The sequence below is a fragment of the Adiantum capillus-veneris genome, chromosome 16 (genome assembly GCF_014529385.1).
Source record: "Adiantum capillus-veneris isolate H3 chromosome 16, ASM1452938v2, whole genome shotgun sequence".
Lineage (NCBI taxonomy): Eukaryota > Viridiplantae > Streptophyta > Polypodiopsida > Polypodiales > Pteridaceae > Adiantum > Adiantum capillus-veneris.
In genome coordinates, this window is record NC_140946.1 from 133,325,177 (window position 1) to 133,344,017 (window position 18,841).

General features: G+C 41.9%; 1 protein-coding gene across 1 annotated transcript; it reads left to right on the top strand.

Moving 5' to 3' along the window:
• The first annotated feature begins 7,511 nt into the window (after positions 1-7,511).
• On the top strand, positions 7,512-8,600 carry LOC147439897 (uncharacterized). The gene has a single exon (XM_086484081.1). It carries the CDS (start codon positions 7,512-7,514, stop codon positions 8,598-8,600), a length of 1,089 nt encoding a protein of 362 aa, XP_086340207.1.
• Positions 8,601-18,841: the final 10,241 nt, after the last annotated feature.

Below are 18,841 nucleotides of genomic sequence, written 5' to 3' on the forward strand. Positions count from 1 at the left end.
AAGTCGGATGGTGAGATCGATCGCCATATGGCTCGACTTGTTGCAAAGGGTTATGCACAAGGAAAAGGCATAGATTATGAAGAGACTTTCGCTCCCACTTGTCGTATGACTACTGTGCGTTTTCTATGTGCATTGGCAGCTCATTTTGGTTGGGATGTACATCAATCAGTGTTGAGAGGCACATGTTAGAAACTGACTCTGAATAGCTAAGTCGGATTTTGACTTATCGGATATTTACTGAGCTGTATTTTGCCAAGTCGGATGTAACTGTCTTTCAGTTGCAGTCTGCTGAATGTCTTGTGACCGGGTAGTTAAGTCAGATTTATCTATATAAGTGGGGAATGTATCTGCGCACGATGTATCTGTTCTCTGATATGAATGTGATGATGATGGTGTAGTGCAGTAACTATTCAGTGTATTGTCTCTGCTTACTTTGATATTCTTTGAGAAGTTATGTTTACTGTGTCTGAATTGTTGTTGATGAAGCATGGTGGAGTAGATTGTCATTCTTGTTGTGCATGATGTTCATGTGTTGACCTAACCCACAACACATTTGGCGATCCCGCTGGGTTAACGTTTATTTTCAAGTAATGATGCATGTCAGAGGGAGACAGGAGAGTAGGAAGAGTGTACTACACAAGGGCTCAAGCACAGGCTGGAAACATTGATCCATTTAACTATGATCATGACAATCAGCAATCACCCGATGCTCAGGGGAAGCAACCTGTAGACCAAGGAGGGGTAGGATCAGGAGCAGCAGGAGAAGGGAGAGTGAGGCAATTTATTGGAGCTTTATTCCTGGCAGGAAGAACCACCAGGAGAAGGATCCAGTTTGACCCACTTCAGGGGGCTACCAGGCAAAGACCTAGGAGACCACCACAACCCATTCCAATGGCTCAACCACCACCCAACCCAAAGGTCAAGGCAGCCAAGTTTAGAGCAGGGAGTAAGGAAGATGCTGACTGTCATGTGGCACAGTTTGAAACTAAGTGGCAGGCAAGTGGCTATCAGGTGATGTATGCTGATGGAGTTAAGATGGAACAGTTTGCTGCCACATTGGAAGGAAAGGCCATGAGTTGGTTCAGCCAATATGGCATTGCACATTTTGCTACTTATAATGCTTTGAAGCAGGCATTTCTGCAGAGATTTAGAAAGGAGAAGACTCCGACTAATGTCCTGAGAAAACTCAGAGACATTAAGCAAAATAAGATGCTGGTTGAAGACTATGCACAGAAGTTCAGAATTTTAGTAGAAAGATTGCAGGGGAATGAAAGACCCACTAATGAAATGTTAGCAGGTTATTTTTTGAAAGGATTGAGAAGTAGCTTAAAGGGAGCAGTAGCTAGCATTGATATTGCTGGAGGTCTGGATGACCTTGTTACTGCTGCTGCAAGGGTGGAGAAGAGACTTGGCATGACTAAGGCAAAAGGAAAAGAAGATAGTGACTCAGATTCAGATTAAGCATCTGAAGACACAGATTCCAGTGGGAACTCAGATTCAGACTCACCATCAGACAGTGATGAGGAAACAGAAAAAAGAAAGAAGAAACAAAGCAGTAAGAAGAAGAAAGTCAAGCAAAAGCAGAGCATTGAGCAAGATTTGGTAGGCAAACTTAAAAAGTTTGGTTATTCTGTTGTAGCACCTAACGAAAAAGTGTATTGTCACATTTGTGAAAGGGATGGACATAGCACTGCTAGCTGTTGGTATAATCCAAAGAATAGAGGGCAGACAGCACCTAACATAGGAAGAGGAAGACCAGAAATTGGAGCAAATCAAGTAGTACCATTTAGGGGAAGACCACCATTTCAGAGGGCAAGACCTCCTAGACCTCCTTGGAGAGAGCAGGAGAACAATAATAATAGGAGACCCTGTGTGTACTGTGGTGCACCAGATTACTGGGTAGGTCCCAATTGTGCTTTATGGGTGAAGCATAGGGAAGAAAGGGGAATGCCCATTGTAAGGTACAATCAGCCCAATCAACCTGGAAATCAGCAACAGCAGCAGCAGCAAAACCAGCCAGCAACTCAGGCAAATGTAATCTTGTTTGATGTGTTTTCTCAGGATGAGCAGATTCAAGATACTGACCAAGAACAGGAGCAGCAAGGGAATGAAGAGGAACATCAATGGGCTTGTGAATGCAACCAATGTGTGCAGGAGGATCATGTTGAAGTTCTAGCAGTGACTAGGTCTAAGGATAAAGCACCTTTGGATTGGAAGGAGCAAAAAGGGGTAAGAGACCAGGTTACAAAAAGGATTGCCAAACACCAGGCAAAGCAGGTGGATATTGAGGATGACCCAAAAGAGAAGGAAGAGCAGAATAATGGGAGCAAGGAGGTGGAGAATAACCAGGATAAGGATTGGTTTGAAATACTTATTAGCTCACCTCTTCAATTATCTTTGGATCAGTTGTTGCAATTGGTTCCAGCTTTCAAAGACAGATTGTTCAGAAAGCTGCAGAACCTGAATGGACTTGGCACAATGGACAGGCAGTTTTCTCCAGCAGCAACAAATAGAATTGATCCAGCATATGTGGACTTTGTGGTACCAGTTATTAAAGTACACTTTCTTGGAGAAAATTTTGATGATGTGTTATTGGATGGAGGCTCTGGGGTGAATATTTTACCAGAGGCAGTGTACAAAAGAATGGAGTTGGGAGCTCTGGCTCCAGCACCTTTTCAGGTGAAAATGGCAGACCAATCTAGGGTACAACCTTTGGGAATTCTCAAAGCACAGGAAATTCAGGTGTCAGGATTATCCTTTTTTGTTAATTTTGTGGTACTCAGAATGTCAGACTCAGCAGCTGCATATGAAATGCTGTTAGGAAGGCCTTGGTTCAGATTGGCTAAAGTAAGACAGGACTGGGGAGAAAATGTTGTCATATTGAAAAAAGGGAAAAAGAAAGTAACCATGCCTATGAGGGGAAGGAAGATGGTTCCATTAAGTGAGAAACCACTGTTTGCTCAGACTATTAATTTTGCTGATGAGGTCACAGATGACCAAGAGGAAGAGTTCTTGAAGGCCAATCCAACTGTTGTACCTATGTTTGAAGTAGATGTGGAAAGCATGTTACAGCAAGGTAAGGAACAGGATGAGCCAGATACAGGTTTAGCACCAGGACAGACAGTGCAGGGTAAGGAACTGTTACAGTTGGTGGACCAGAAATATGCTATGTCTGATAAGGAACAGATTCAGCAGGAAGAAAAGGAGGCCAGGGATATGGCTGAGAAAATTTATGAAAAGAAGTTTGGGGCATCTAGCAGGGTAGAAAAGGATGAACTTCAGGAGCTGAATTTAGGAACAGAGGCAGAACCAAGAATGGTCAAAGTGAGTGCACACATTCAAGGGGAATTTTTGGCACAGCTGTTGCAATTATTGGTTGATTATAAGGATGTGTTTGCTTGGGATTATTCTCAGGTGAGAGGCATTGACCCAGCACTACATTAGCATAGGATTAATTTGAAAGAGGGTGCAAAACCAATTGTGCAGCAAAGATATAGAATGAATCCTAACTTTGCCAAACAGGTGAAGGAGGAGCTTGATAAGCTCCTGGCAGTAGGGTTCATTAAACCTGTACATGAAGTATCATGGTTGTCTCCCATACTGGTTGTGCCAAAGAAAAATGGAGCCTTAAGAGTATGTGTGGATTATAGAAAATTGAATGCAGCAACCATTACTGATCCCTTTCCTATGCCATTTTGTGATGCTGTGTTGGATGCAGTAGCTGGTCATGAAATGTACAGCTTTCTGGATGGTTTTTCTGGTTATAATCAGATTAGTGTTGCTGAGTCGGATCAGCATAAAACAGCTTTTATAACTGAGTGGGGAGCCTTTGCCTACACAGTGATGAGTTTTGGGTTAACCAATGGACCACCTTCATTTAATTTTGTTGCTCATAAGGTGTTTGAACCTTACTTACAGGACTTTATGAGAGTCTTTGTGGATGATTTCTCAGTGTTTGGAAAGAAGGATAAACATCTGCTACATCTGAAGCTCTGTTTTGAAAGATGCAGACAATTCAGGATGGCTCTGAACCCTTATAAAAGTGTAATTGCTGTGAGGAGTGGAATACTTTTAGGACATGTGGTGTCAGAAGCAGGAATGGCCATAGATGTCAAGAAAATAGAAGCCATTCAAGCAGCACCAGTTCCTACCAATGTTAAAGAATTAATGAGGTTTGTTGGACAGACAAAGTGGCACTCCAGATATTTGAGGTATTTGTCTAATGTATGCTTGCCATTAACTCAATTAACAAAGAAGGATGTGGCATTTGTATGGGATGAGCCTCAGCAGAAATCATTTCAGATGTTGAAGAAAATGATATCAGTAGCACCAATTTTGCAGCCACCTGATTGGTCATTGCCTTTTCATGTGTTTGTTGATGCCTCGGATATAGCAATAGGAGCTGTACTGATGCAGGAGAAGGAGAAGGGATGGTTCAGACCTGTGTATTATGCAAGCAGGGTTCTCACAGGTGCAGAAAGAAACTATCCTGTGACAGAAAGAGAAGCTTTAGGGATGGTATATGCATTGAATAAGTTCAGGCATTACTTGTTGGGGAACAAGATAGTTTTTCATGTTGATCATCAGGCCTTGTTGTATTTGATCAAGAAGCCACTTCTTACTGGAAGGCTTGCAAGATGGATGTTGTTGTTGCAGGAGTTTGACTTTCAGATTGAGCATACTCCTGGGAAGGAGCATGTAATTGCAGATTATCTAAGCAGCATTGAAACAGGTGAAGCACCTACTGGGGTAGATGATGCACTTCCTGATGCTCAGTTGTTTGATGTGCAGACTGCTGTGACTGATTCTTGGTATGATCAGTTGCTGATGTTTTTGACTGATGGAACTATACCAAGGGAGTTCAATGCTGATCAGAGAAGAAAATTTGCACTGAAAACCAGACCCTATTTAGTTATTGCAGGGGCACTATATAAGAAAGGAATTGATCAAGTGATAAGAAGATGTGTGCCAGAATTTGAGCAAAGTGCAGTCTTGCAGGAAGCACATTCAGGCACAGCAGGAGGGCATTTCTCTAGAGATATTACAGGGAAGAAGATTTTGCAGGCTGGATTATGGTGGCCCACAGTTTTAAAGGATGCACATGATTATGCCAAAAGATGTGTAATTTGTCAGAAAACAGGTCAACCTAATTCAAACAGGGATAGGATGGGGGATCATCCTATTTTGCCTTTGGAACCTTTTCAAAAGTGGGGTTTGGACTTTGTAGGACCTGTTAAACCAACTTCCAAGAGGGGATGCAGATACATTTTAGTGGCTACAGACTATTGCACTAAGTGGGTAGAAGCAGTAGCATTGAAGGATAATAAAGCTTCAAGTGTGGCCAGATTTCTTTATCATAACATTATGACCAGGTTTGGGTGTCCAGTGGAGCTGGTAAGTGACAGAGGAACTCATTTTTTGAATGAAGTAATTTTAGAGCTAACAAGGACACATATGATTATGCACAAGAAGTCTACAGCATATCATCCAGAGGCTAATGGTCAGGCTGAGAGCTCCAACAAAACACTGATAAGGATTTTGAAAAAGATTGTGACAGAGAATCAGAAGGATTGGGATGATAAGTTGGATTCTGCCTTATGGTCCTTTAGAACAGCTTTCAAAGTCACTACTTGTATGACACCATTCAAGCTGGTGTATGGGCTGGAAGCTGTGGTGCCTATGGAGTTTGTGGTACCAATTTTAAGAGTCTCAGCAGAGAAGCAGTCTCCAAAGTTGTCAGTACTACACAGGAACAAATATCTGATGCAGCTGGAGGAGGATAGGTTGGTAAGCTCTTACATTACTGAAGTCATACAAAGAAGAAGACAGGCATGGGTGACCAAGAATGTGAAGTTCAAGATCTTTCAGGTTGGAGATTGGGTAATGTTGTACAACTCTAAGCTGGGACCACATCCTGGTAAATTGTCATTGAGATATCAGGGACCATATCAGATTGTGCAGGATAAAGGACAAGGGACATTCATCATAGTTGATGTGTTTGGTACAAGAGTGGAAAAGGCAGTTAATGGTTTCAGGCTAAAGAAATTTCATGGAAAGCCACCTCATTTGGACTGGCCAAGTGTAGCCTGTATGACTGTAATACCCCTACAGCCAGGAGATTCAGAATCAGCAAAAGGAAAAGGCAAAATGCTGGCTTGCATGGATTTTAGGAGGTCTTTTCATAGTATCCCATATAATTCACAGGTTGGAGGAAGCAGGCAGTTCCAAAGTGCACATCCGATTCAGCATTGCAGATGTTGGAAGAGTACCTGTGTCGGAACTGACCAAGTCGGAATTTTTAATAAGAAATTATTAGGCCCGATTAATAGCCTCGGGGAGTGTGCTGAAAAGAAGTTTTGTAGCACTTCAAGGATACCGGGTGGAGATATGTGTGCATGGTGCAGCGAGTATAATCATACATGCAACAAAAGTTCAGTACGTCCAGTTCACATGCAGCAACGCAGAGGATTCGGGTTTTCGCTTGAAGAAGCCTTATTCAGTCCTGCCATGCCGAAAGCAAAGCAATTGGTGGCCATGCAACCACAGCCTGATGAGGAGCAGCCCGAAGGTTCGGGGCGACGTTTGAGAAGCAAAGCTTTGCCAATGCGGCTTGACGTAAGCAGTGCAGACGAAAACAGTGACTCTGCAGAAGAGGAAACGCCAACGCCGACTCCTGTGTCAGAAGGTAAGGTGATGCAAGCATTAATGGACCCTTTTATGGACTTCAAAGTTGACATAGATTGTCAGGCAGAGCGCAACGCCATATGGTTGTAGCAGGTAGGATTGTATGAGTTTGCGATTCTGCCTTGGGAAGAATGTAGAAACAATGTGTATGCAAAGTCTCAGTTGGAAATACTTAGGAAGACTAAGGGGAGAGTGTCACCGCATGTGATACTCAGTGTGGAGTTGGTGTCTGAGGTGTTCAAGCTGCCTTTGTATCCCAATACACCTATTCCAAAGTGTTCAGAGGAAGCACTGAAAAAGGAGTTTGGCCCAAGAGAAGGAGGCAGGCAGTATTACATGTTAAAGAATGTGGCATATGCTAGGAGAGAGCAGCTTAAGTGGTACTTGGAGAGGCTATGCTTTATTGTGAAGTTTGACTATATGTCAAAAGAAAACTTTGCTCCATTGAGCTATGCAGAGCAAGGAGGAGAAGTGAGCTGGGCCCACTGGGTGTATGAAAAGTTGGCAGCAGAGATTCATTCCTCAGACAAAAGGAAGACACAGGCAAATAGTAGGTTATGTGGTTACTTGTCAGCATTGTTCTTTTTTGCACAGAGAGTACAGAGTGGTGAAGCAAGGTGGCCTGTGAAAGCAGAAAAACTGGTGCAGGAGAAGCAGCAGCCAGTTCAGATTGGCAGCCTATCATGGTGCATTCTGAAAAGTTAGGATTTGTGAAGATTAATGCCAAGCATATGGAGGCTTATGAGGATTTGGTGAAAGCCAAATATACTCCAGGAGAGGCCTTTGAAGAAATCACAGCAAAAATGCAGTTTGCAGATTTTGGCACCATGGATGTTGATTCACCAATGCAGGTAAAAGCAGAGGAAACACCAATAAAGCTTGGTAAGGCTTTCACACTATCCAACAAGAGGAAGAAGTCTGAACCAGTCAGCAGAGTGTTTTCTAGATTAGATTTCAGTGCTGAGGAAGTCTCTGGAGTATCAGTAGATACAGGGAAAATGGACAGTGATAAAGTAGTTCAGATGCTGCAGCAGGTGCAGGAATTTGTGAGGCAGCAGAATAATATGCTGAAGGTTCAGAGTATGCAAGCTGAAAGGAATGCAGAAAAGTTGATGGAGTTTAAAGGACAGGTGTCACAGGTGAAAGAGTTTGAAGAGCAGATAGCTATGATGAAAGTAAAGTATGAGCAGGATATGGAGGAAACAGTGGGGAAACAGAAGATGGAGTTAGCAAAAGTGAAGAGATCATTGGGGGAGTTTAAGCAATGGACTGAGAAAGTGGAGGCAGCTGTTGCTTTGGAGTTGGAAGACATGGCAAAGAGGAATGCAGAGTTACAGGTCACTGTGGAGATGCAGAGGTTGAGATTGGAACCTTTGCAGGTACTAGAGCAACAGATGTTGGCACAGGAGGAAATTAGCTTGAGTGCAGTATTAATGAAAGAAGGAGAAGTGTCTATCCTCAAGCAGCAGTTAGCTTTGGTTGCACAGGAGATGTGGCAAAAGACCAAGGAGAGAATGAGCTTTGTCATTAAGTATCCATATGAGGTGATAAAGGCAGGGTTAGTGCATGAGGTAGAAGCACAATTGTTGAAGGAAGTGGAGGAATTGCAAAAGGAGAGAGACTGTTTGAAGCAGCAAGTTCAGCAGATGGAAGAGAATCAGAGACAGCAGCTTGCAGAGGCAGAAAAGAAAGAGGAGAATTTTACTAATAGTTTTTTGATGCAGGATGTAGCTGAGGAGAAAGTTGCAGAAGAGCAGATTGATACTGTGATTGCAGATATAGCACAAGAGGTGGAAATGGGAAAAGCTGATGCAGCAGAGTCAGATGCAGTAAAGGAAGCAGAGCTGGTGGATCATAAAGTGAATGTTGAGGACCAGAGTAAGGAAGAAGCTGTGCAGCAGAGAGTGGATTCCTGATCAAGGGATCTGTGGATCCGGGTCAGATTTCTGCGAAATCTACCACCGGGACGTGCCATGTGTTGAGAGGCACATGTTAGAAACTGACTCTGAATAGCTAAGTCGGATTTTGACTTATCGGATATTTACTGAGCTGTATTTTTCCAAGTCGGATGTAACTGTCTTTCAGTTGCAGTCTGCTGAATGTCTTGTGACCGGGTAGTTAAGTCGGATTTATCTATATAAGTGGGGAATGTATCTACGCACGATGTATCTGTTCTCTGATATGAATGTGATGATGATGGTGTAGTGCAGTAACTATTCAGTGTATTGTCTCTGCTTACTTTGATATTCTTTGAGTAGTTATGTTTACTGTGTCTGAATTGTTGCTGATGAAGCATGGTGGAGTAGATTGTCATTCTTGTTGTGCATGATGTTCATGTGTTGACCTAACCCACAACAATCAGACTTTGTTACTACTTTCTTGAATGGTGCCATACTTGAGGAAGTTTATGTGACGCAGCCTCACGGTTTTGTCATAAAATGACAAGAGGACAAAGTGTGCAGATGTAAGAAGGCTTTGTATGGGTTGAAGCTATCTCCTCGTGCTTAGTATGAGAAAGTTGACACTCATTTGGTCAAACGAGGCTTTTGTAACAGTCCAACAGAAAGCACATTGTATGTAAAGCGTGACGGTGATTTACTTCTCATGGTTCTTTATGTCGCTGATTTGCTGATCCTTGGACCAAATGAAAAACATATTGCTGAATTTAAGGCTGATTTGAATGCTACTTTCAAGATGAAAGATTTGGGGTTGTTGCATCATTACTTGGGTATACAGTTTAAGCAGTGTGATGGTGGTATTGCCTTGTGTCAAAAAAGTTACATAGAGACATTGCTATGTAAGTTTGGACTTGAGGATTGAAAACCTATTGCCACTCCCTTGGAAACACGTTTGAAGTTGAGTCTACATGATGTTGGCAATCCTGCTGATGTCACTTTTTATCAAACTGTTGTTGGCTGCCTCATTCATGTATGCAACACGAGGCTAGATATTCAGTTTGCAGTCTCACAGGTCAGCAAATTTATGCATAGCCCAGGGTCTAAGCATTGGCAGGCTATCAAGAGGATTTTCCGCTACCTTAGTGGCACTTTACATCTTGGCTTGTTTTATCCCAAGGGGGGATCATTGCCGTCAGACTTACATGCTTTTTCGGACTCGGATTGGGTTGGTTGTTTTGACACGCGAGTGTCCACAAGTGGTTTTTGTTTCATGCTTGGCAGTTCATGTATATCATGGTTGAGAAAGTAGCAACCTACTGTGGCCACTTCGAGTTGTTAGGCTAAGTACAGGACAATCTTCACAGCTACAATTGAGTGTGTATGGCTCAAACGCCTTATGATTTATTTGGGTGTTGGACAAGACACTCCCAACACTATCTACACTGACAATCAGAGTGCATTGGCAGTTGCAAGGAACCCAGTTTTTCATGCTCGCACAAAGCACATTGAGGTGCATTACCACTATGTTAGGGAGAGGCTCTCAGCAGGAGAGATCATCTTGGCTTATATGCCAACACAAGACAACCTTGTAGACCTTTTCACAAAGGCATTGTCTTGTGAGAAGCTTGAAGCTTTCCGCAAAGCTTTGGGCTTACTCCCCTTTGTGGACTGATCATGTCCTCAGGGTATGGCACTTCCCTTTACTCATGTGCCAGCTCTTGTTCACCGCATCACTCTGGGGGGGATTTGTTACCACATACATGTGGTAGTGATGTGTGTGAACACACTAGGATCACCGGGGTGTTTTTTCCCCCGAGCATTGTATATATGCCCATCACTCTAGGGCTATGAATCTTTCATGATTGCACACTAAGTAAAACACTCTCTATTGTGTGCCTTGAGCTTCCTTCATCTTCTTCAAGCTATGTACGTTTCTTTGCAACCCTAATTCCAACAATTCAAGGGGTTTTTTAGATGCAAAACTATGGCATGCGCGTTTTGGGCATCTGAATTTTGCTAGTTTGCTGCGTTTGCAGAAATTTGAAATGGTTGCTTCTTTGCCGCCTCTTGAAAAACCTGTCAAACATGTTTGTGAAGGCTGTATTTTGGGTAAATGCAGTGTTCTAAGTTTCCAAAAGATGGTTCAATTAGGGCCACATGCAGGTTGCAGCTTGTGCATAGTGATGTTTGTGGGCCCATAAAAACTCCGTCCTTAGGAAATTACCTTTACTTTGTGATTTTCATTGATGATTACTCCATGCATGCATGCATGGGTATTTCTGCTTAAAGCGAAGTCCGAAGTTTTTATGTGCTTCAAACAATTTCTAGCTATGGCTAAAAATGTATCAAAATAAACTATGGGCACCCTCCGTTCCGATTTAGGGGGGCAGTATATGTCTCATGAATTTAATGCATTTTTGTCTAGTCGTGGGATAAAACACCAATGTACAGTGCCTTATATGCCGCAGCAAAATGGTGTAGCTGAGAGGAGAAACAGGTCACATACGAAAATGACACAATGTATGGTCAAAAGTCAAGCTTTGCCGCATTCTTTTTGGCTTGAGGCCATCATGTGTGCCACTTATGTACTTAACAGGTGTCTTACAAAAGTTTTGCAGTCTATTACTTCATATGAATCATGGCATGATAGAAAGCCTTCTATTGAACACAAGCATGTTTTTGGTTATTTAGCATATGCTTTGGTGCCACAAACACAGCGCAGAAAATTGGATGATAAGGTTGTCAAATGTATTTATAATGCTGAAAGCAAAGGTTACGGGTTGTATCATCCGCAAACAAAGCGTATTCTGGTTTCACAGGATGTAGTGTTAGTGGAAGATTCGGTTGAGCCCTTGCTGTCATGTACTAGAGATAGTAATGTACTCTCACAGGACATTTATGACACTTTGTTACTTCTTTTCAGTGATGGAAGTTCAAATGCAAATTCCAATGAGGCAAATGTAGAGCCTATGGGGGTTTTCAAAAAAGTTACAGATCAGCCTATTACTGATGCAGATGTAAATGATGTACTTGATGAGGAAAGGGAATAAAATGAGCAGGCTAGAGGTATGCCAAAATGGCTAGTGCATACATTGCGTGACAGTAAATTGAATGCACCTTTGTCAGTCGTACTCATTCAGGTTCTCTCCATGCATCTTATGCATGAGATTGTTATGTTTTGGTTGTGTCTAGCTTACATGATGTTGAGGAACCTTTGTCTTTTGATAAAGCACAGAATTCACAAAATTGGATGGTTGCCATGCAATCGGAAATATGATGCACTTACAATAAATGACACATGGACTTTATGTGATTTGCCTCCTGGCAAAAAGTCCATTGGTACAAAGTGGGTTTACAAGTTGAAACACAAGCCGGATGGTGAGATCAATCGCCATAAGGCTCGATTTGTTGCAAAGGGTTATGCACAACAAAAAGGCATAGATTATGAAGAGACTTTTGCTCCCACTTGTCATATGACTACTGTGCGTTTTCTATGTGCTTTGGCAGCTCATTTTGGTTGGGATGTACATCAATTAGACATTGTTACTCCTTTCTTGATTGGTGGCGTATTTGAGGAATTTTATGTAACGCAGCCTCACGGTTTTGTCAAGAAAGTACAAGAGGCAAAGTGTGCAGATGTAAGAAGGCTTTGTATTGGTTGAAGCAATCTCCTCGTGCTTGATATGAGAAAGTTGACACTCATTTGGTCAAACGAGGCTTTCGTAACAGTCCAACAGAGAGCACATTGTGTGTAAAGCGTGAGGGTGATGTACTTCTCATTTTGGGTCTTTATTTCTAAATTTAACGCTGATTTGAATGCCACTTTTCAAGATGAAAGATTTGGGGTTGTTGCATCATTACTTGGGTATACAAATTAAGCAGTGTGATGGTGGTATTGCCTTATGTCAAAAAAGTTACATAGAGACATTGCTATATAAGTTTGGAGTTGAGGATTGAAAACCTATTGCCACTCCCATGGAAATAGGTTTAAAATTGAGTCTTCATGATGCTGGTAATCCTGCAAATCTCACTCTTTACCACACTGCTATTGGATGCCTCATTTATGTATGCAACAAGAGGCCAAATATTCAGTTTGCAGTCTCATAGGTCAACAGATCTATGCATAGCCCAGGGTCTAAGCGTTGGCAAGCTATCAAGGGAATTTTCTGCTACCTTAGTGGCACTTTACATCTTGGCTTGTTTTATCCCAAGGGGGGATCATTGTCACCAGACTTACATGCTTTTTCGGACTCAAATTGGGCTGGTTGTCTTGACACATGAGCGTCCACAAGTGGCTTTTGTTTCATGCTTGGCAGTTCATGTATATCATGGTTGAGCAAGAAGAAACCTACTGTGGCCACTTCTAGTTGTGAGGCTGAGTACAAGGCAGTCTTCACAGCTACGGTTGAGTGTGTATGGCTCAGATGCCTTATGGCTGATTTGGGTGTTGGATAGGACACTACCCAGACTATCTACACCGACAATCAGAGTGCATTGGCAGTTTTACGAGGAACCCAGTTTTGCATGCTCACACAAAGCACATTGGTGCATTACCACTATGTCAGGGAGAGGCTCTCAGCAAAAGAGATCAGCTTGGCTTATGCGCCAATACAGGACAACCTTGCATATCTTTTCACAAAGGCATTGTCTCGTGAGAAGCTCAAAGCTTTCCGCAAAGCTTTGGGCTTACTCCCCTTTGTGGACTTATCATGTCCTTAGGGCATGGCACTTCCCTTTACTCATGTGCCAGCTCTCGTTCACTGCATCACTCCAGGGGGGATTTTCTACCTTATACATGTGGTAGTGATGTGTGTGAACACACTAGGACCACCGGGGCATTGTTCCCTCTTTAGGAGGTTTTTTCCCGTGTGCATTGTATATATGCCCATCACTCTAGGGCTATCTATCTTTCCATTGCACACTAAGTAACACAATCTCATTTGTGTGCCTTGAGGTTCCTTTGTCTTCTCCAAGCTGTGTTCGTTTCTCTGCAACCCTAATTCCAACAATTGGTATCCGAGCAAGTTGCATCATCTTGGACTTAGTCACCAGTAGCTCCAGCACACGCTTGCTCATTTCTCTGATTTTAGTGAGCTTTGGCAAGCATTTGCAGGTTGACAAAAATTTCGGGAGAGATGTGGGCTGACAACAACACAGATGTGTTCAAGATGTTTGCTGTTGAGGACAGGTTGGATGGGGACAATTACCCTATGTGGGCTTACATGATGCAACATGTTCTTGTGTCAAAGGGTGTCTAGAATATTGTGCAGGGCATTCATGTACATCCTGGTTCTGAGGATCTAGGTGATGTTGAGGATGTTGCAGGCCTTGCTACAAGAATTGCTGCTATTAGAGTTGTTTTTCCTACTGCAGAACAAGCTCGTTGGGATGTAAAGGATGTGCAGGCTCATGCATTGATTGTGTTGTCTGTGAAGCGCACCATTACGCCTCCCATTCGTTCAGCGAAATCTACAAAACAGGCTTGGGATATTCTGGCAGGTCTTTATGCAAGCCGCAATGGGGCTAAAATTGCTTTGCTGTGAAAAGAGCTGGAATCAAAGACTATGCATGAGGAAGATGATATGGAAACTTTCCTTGCTGGTGTCAAGGATATCAATGAGTAACTTATTTCTACAGATGAAGTCATTTCAGAGAGTTTCCTTGTGCAGACTGTTCTTGATGCCTTACCACATTCTTACCAGACTTTTGCTAGTACTTGGAGACTTATGACCCAAGGAAATCCTGAAGTTGTCAAGTTTGATGCATTATACACATTGTTGTTGCAAGAGTCACTTTTCAAAAAAAATAGGACCAGGCATCATGCAGTTGAATAGGCTTTTATTGCTTCTCAAAAGGGTGGTAACAACAATGCAACCACTTCTTATGGTTTTGTTGCGAGTGGCAAAACTTCTGTTCCTAATGCTTCTGCTGACAACAATTCGTTTGGAAATTCTGGTGATAAGGCAAAAAGAAACTGCATTGCCATTATTTTAATGATCACCTGATCAATCAGTGTCCTAAGTTGAAGGCCAAAGAGGCTAAGAATAAAGAGGGTGGTTCCACTGCAAATGTTGGTTCCACTACAAATGCAGCCATTGTTGAGTCTTCTGTGAAAGGAGACTGTGATGTTGATGTTACAGAATGGGCTTTTAGTGCAAAGTGCACTTACAATCCTGTTGTTCATGATGCATGCATGTCAGTTGTTGTAAATTCACATGTGTGGTATTTCGACAATGGTGGTACAAAGCACATTACCTCACATCGTGAATTGTTCACCGCACTCGAGTCTGACGGGCCTCATGGGAATTCAGTCAGTTGTGCCAACAATGCCTCTTATACGGTTCAGGGGGTTGGAAATATTGTGCTTACTGCTGCAAATGGCAGTCCTTTCACACTTGTTGATGCACTTTATGTACCTGGGATCAAGAAGAATATTTTGTCTCTATCTGCACTTGCTAGACTTGGACTTGTAGTGAAATTTGTGGATGACAGATGTACAGTTCATGATCTCAATTTTGGTGATGAATATGTTGCATCTGGACTTTTGTGCCATGGGATGTATAAACTCACTTTGTATGACAAGTGTAAACAATTTTTTGCAAATGCAATTGTAGATTCAAGGGCTGTTTCAGATGCAAAATTGTGGCATGCACATTTTGGGCATCTGAATTTTGCCAGTTTGCTGCATTTGCAAAAATCTGATATGGTTGCTTCTTTGCCGCCTCTTGAAACATTGATGAAGCTCTTCATCAATAGATGCACTATTTTCTTGGACAACGCATACATTATACTAGATCCACAAGAAGTTTATCGGATTGGTCTCATAAATCATTTTGAAATATTGAAGACATTTAATATAACATTTCATTTCATATTCTCTCTGTCTTTCTCTATTTATCTCTCTCTCTCTGTCAAACATGTTTGTGAAGGCTGTATTTTGGGTAAAATGCAACGTTCTAAGTTTCCAAAGGATGGTTCATCAGTTAGGGCCACATACTGGTTGCAGCTTGTGCATAGTGATGTTTGTGGACCATGCAAACTCCGTCCTTGGGCAATTACCTTTATTTTGTGACTTTCATTGATGATTACTCCATGCATGCATGGTTCTTTCCGCTTAAAGAGAAATCCAAAGTTTTTATGTGCTTCAAACAATTTCTTGCTGTGGCTAACAATGTATCGAAATGTACTATGGGCACCCTTCGTTCCGATCGAGGGGGGGAGTATATGTCTCATGAATTTAATGCATTTCTGGCTAGTCGTGGGATAAAATACCAATGTACAATGCCTTATACACCTCAGCAAAATGGTGTAGCTGAGAGGAAAAATAGGTCACTTATGGAAATGGCACAATGTATGGTCAAAAGTCAAGCTTTACCACATTCTTTTTGGCTTGAGGCAATCATGTGTGCCACTTATGTACTTAACAGGTGTAGCTTTGCAGTCTATTACTCCATATGAAGCATGGCATGATAGAAAGCCTTCTATTGAGCACATGCGTGTTTTTGGTTGTTTGGCATATGATTTGGTGCCACAAACACGGCGTAGAAAATTGGATGATAAGGCTCTCAAATGTATTTTTGTTGGTTACAGTGCTGAAATCAAAGGTTACAGGTTGTATCATCCACAAACAAAGCGTATTCTAATTTCACGGGATGTAGTGTTTGTGGAAGATTCTATTCAGCCCTTGCTATCATGTACTAGAGACATTAATGTAAGCTCACAGGACATTTATGACACTTTGTTACCTCTTTTCAGTAGTGTAAGTTCAAATGTAAATTCCAATGAGGAAAATGTACAACCTATGGGGGTTTCCAAAAATGTTACAGATCAGCCTATTACTGATGCAGATGTACATGATGTACTTGATGAGGAAAGGGCTAAAAATGAGCAGGCTAGAGGTATGCCAAAATGGCTGGTGCATACATTGCGTGACAGTAAATTGAATGCACCTTTGTCTAGTCGTACTTGTTCAGGCTCTCACCATGCATCTTCTGCATCAGATTGTTATGCTTTGGCTGTGTCTCGCTTACATGATGTTGATGAACCTTTGTCTTTTGATAAATCACAGAATTTAGAAAATTGGATGGCTTCCATGAAATCAGAATATGATGCACTTACAAAAAATGACACATGGACTTTATGTAATTTGCCTCCTGGAAAAAAAGGCCATTGGTAGGAAGTGGGTTTACAAGTTGAAATGCAAGCCGGATGGTGAGATCAATCGCCATAAGGCTCGACTTGTTGCAAAGGGTTATGCACAGCAAAAAGGCATAGATTATGAAGAGACTTTTTCTCCCAATTGTCGTATGACTACTGTGCATTTTTTATGTGCAGTGGCAGCTCATTTTGGTTGGGATGTACATCAATCAGACATTGTTACTGCTTTCTTGAATGGTGACATATTTGAGGAAGTTTATGTAATGCAGCCTCGCAATTTTGTCAAGAAAGGACAAGAGGACAAAGTGTGTAGATGTAAGAAGGCTTTGTATGGGTTGAAGCAATCTCCTCGTGCTTGGTATGAGAAAGCTGACACTCATTTGTTCAAACGAGGCTTTCATAATAGTCCAACAGAGAGAACATTGTATGTAAAGCGTGAGGGTGATATACTTCTCATGGTGGTTCTTCATGTAGATGATTTGCTGATCATTGGAGCAAATGAGAGACATATTGCTGAATTTAAGGTTGATTTGAATGCTTCTTTAAGGATGAAAGATTTGGGGCTGTTGCATCATTACTTGGTCATACAGTTTAAGCAGTGTGATGGTGGTATTGCCTTGTGTCAAAAAAGTTACATAGGGACATTTCTATGTAAGTTTGGACTTGAGGATTGCAAACCTATTTCCACTCTCATGGAAAGAGGTTTAAAATTGAGTCTTCATGATGCTGGTGATCCTGCAGATGTCACTCTTTACAAACTGCTGTTGGATCCCTCATTTATGTATGCAACATGAGGCCGGATATTCAATTTTCAGTCTCACAGTTTGCATTGGCAGTTGCGAGGAACCCAGTTTTCATGCTTGCACAAAGCACATTGAGGTGCATTACCACTATGTCAAGGAGAGGCTCTCAGCAAGAGAGATCATCTTGGCTTATGTGCCAACACAGGACAACCTTGTATATCTTTTCACAAAGGCATTGTCTCGTGAGAAGCTCGAAGCTTTCCGCAAAGCTTTGGGCTTACTCCCCTTTGTGGACTTATCATGTCCTGAAGGCATGGCACTTCCATTTACTCGTGCCAACTCTCGTTCACCACATCACTCCAGGGGGGATTTGCTACCATATACATGTGGTAGTGATGTGTGTGAACACACTAGGACCTTCGGGGCATTTTTTCCCTCTTTAGAAGGTTTTTCCCCCCATGCATTGTATATACGCCCATCACTCTAGGGCTATCTATCTTTCCATTACACACTAAGTAACACAATCACAGTTGTGTGCCTTGAGCTTCCTTCATCTTCTCCAAGCTATGTGTGTTTCTTTGCAACCCTAATTCCAACAAATTTTATGTCTCTCCCCCAAGCTCGACAGAGAATGGCCAGCCTAAATTTTCCTTGAAAATTTTGATGAGCATTAAAATTTTAATGAATATAACACGGATAACTACTTCAAATCCTATCCAATCAGTCATATGCAACATACATTAAATCTTGCTAAATAGGCATTATTATGTAATGATTTTTATGCAAATGCTCCTAACATGCCCATGCGGGTTCCCAAATTAACCCGAGTTTGGTACAAAATATGAAAATATCTTGGGGTCTACAGTACTACCCATCCTCTATTCCCACCATTGCATAGCTTGCTTCATTATACAACGTGACTTGTACTAGAGCCTGCTCATCCACTTGTCCTTCAAGCATCATGTACCTAACTGGTACAACATTGTGTCTTGATAGTGGTGGATTGTGGCCTAATACTAATTGTGGTCTCTTCAAAGCCATAGGTGGTTTTTGAACTGGTGCATGGCAGATACCTATACATGGGTTGTCCTTGTTGTCTCATTGACACATACTATAAATTTTATCATATTTACGCTTATAATAGCACTCACATGTTTCATGCTTTGTCCATTTCCCTTTAATGACACACCATTTCAATGGTCTCAATTGTCCCATAGGTTGTCCTTGTGGTGGACCCTGCCCCAATCCACTCATGGACACCCTTTGCATGTTTTGTATTATGTCAATTATGCACTTAATCATGTCGTCCATACTATTCTTAGGAGCTACCACATTTGGTTCTACTTTTGTTGGCATGGT

Coding starts and splice junctions, on each gene's coding strand:
- LOC147439897 (XM_086484081.1), top strand. CDS start 7,512: ATGGATGTTGATTCACCAATGCAGGTAAAAGCAGAGGAAACACCAATA.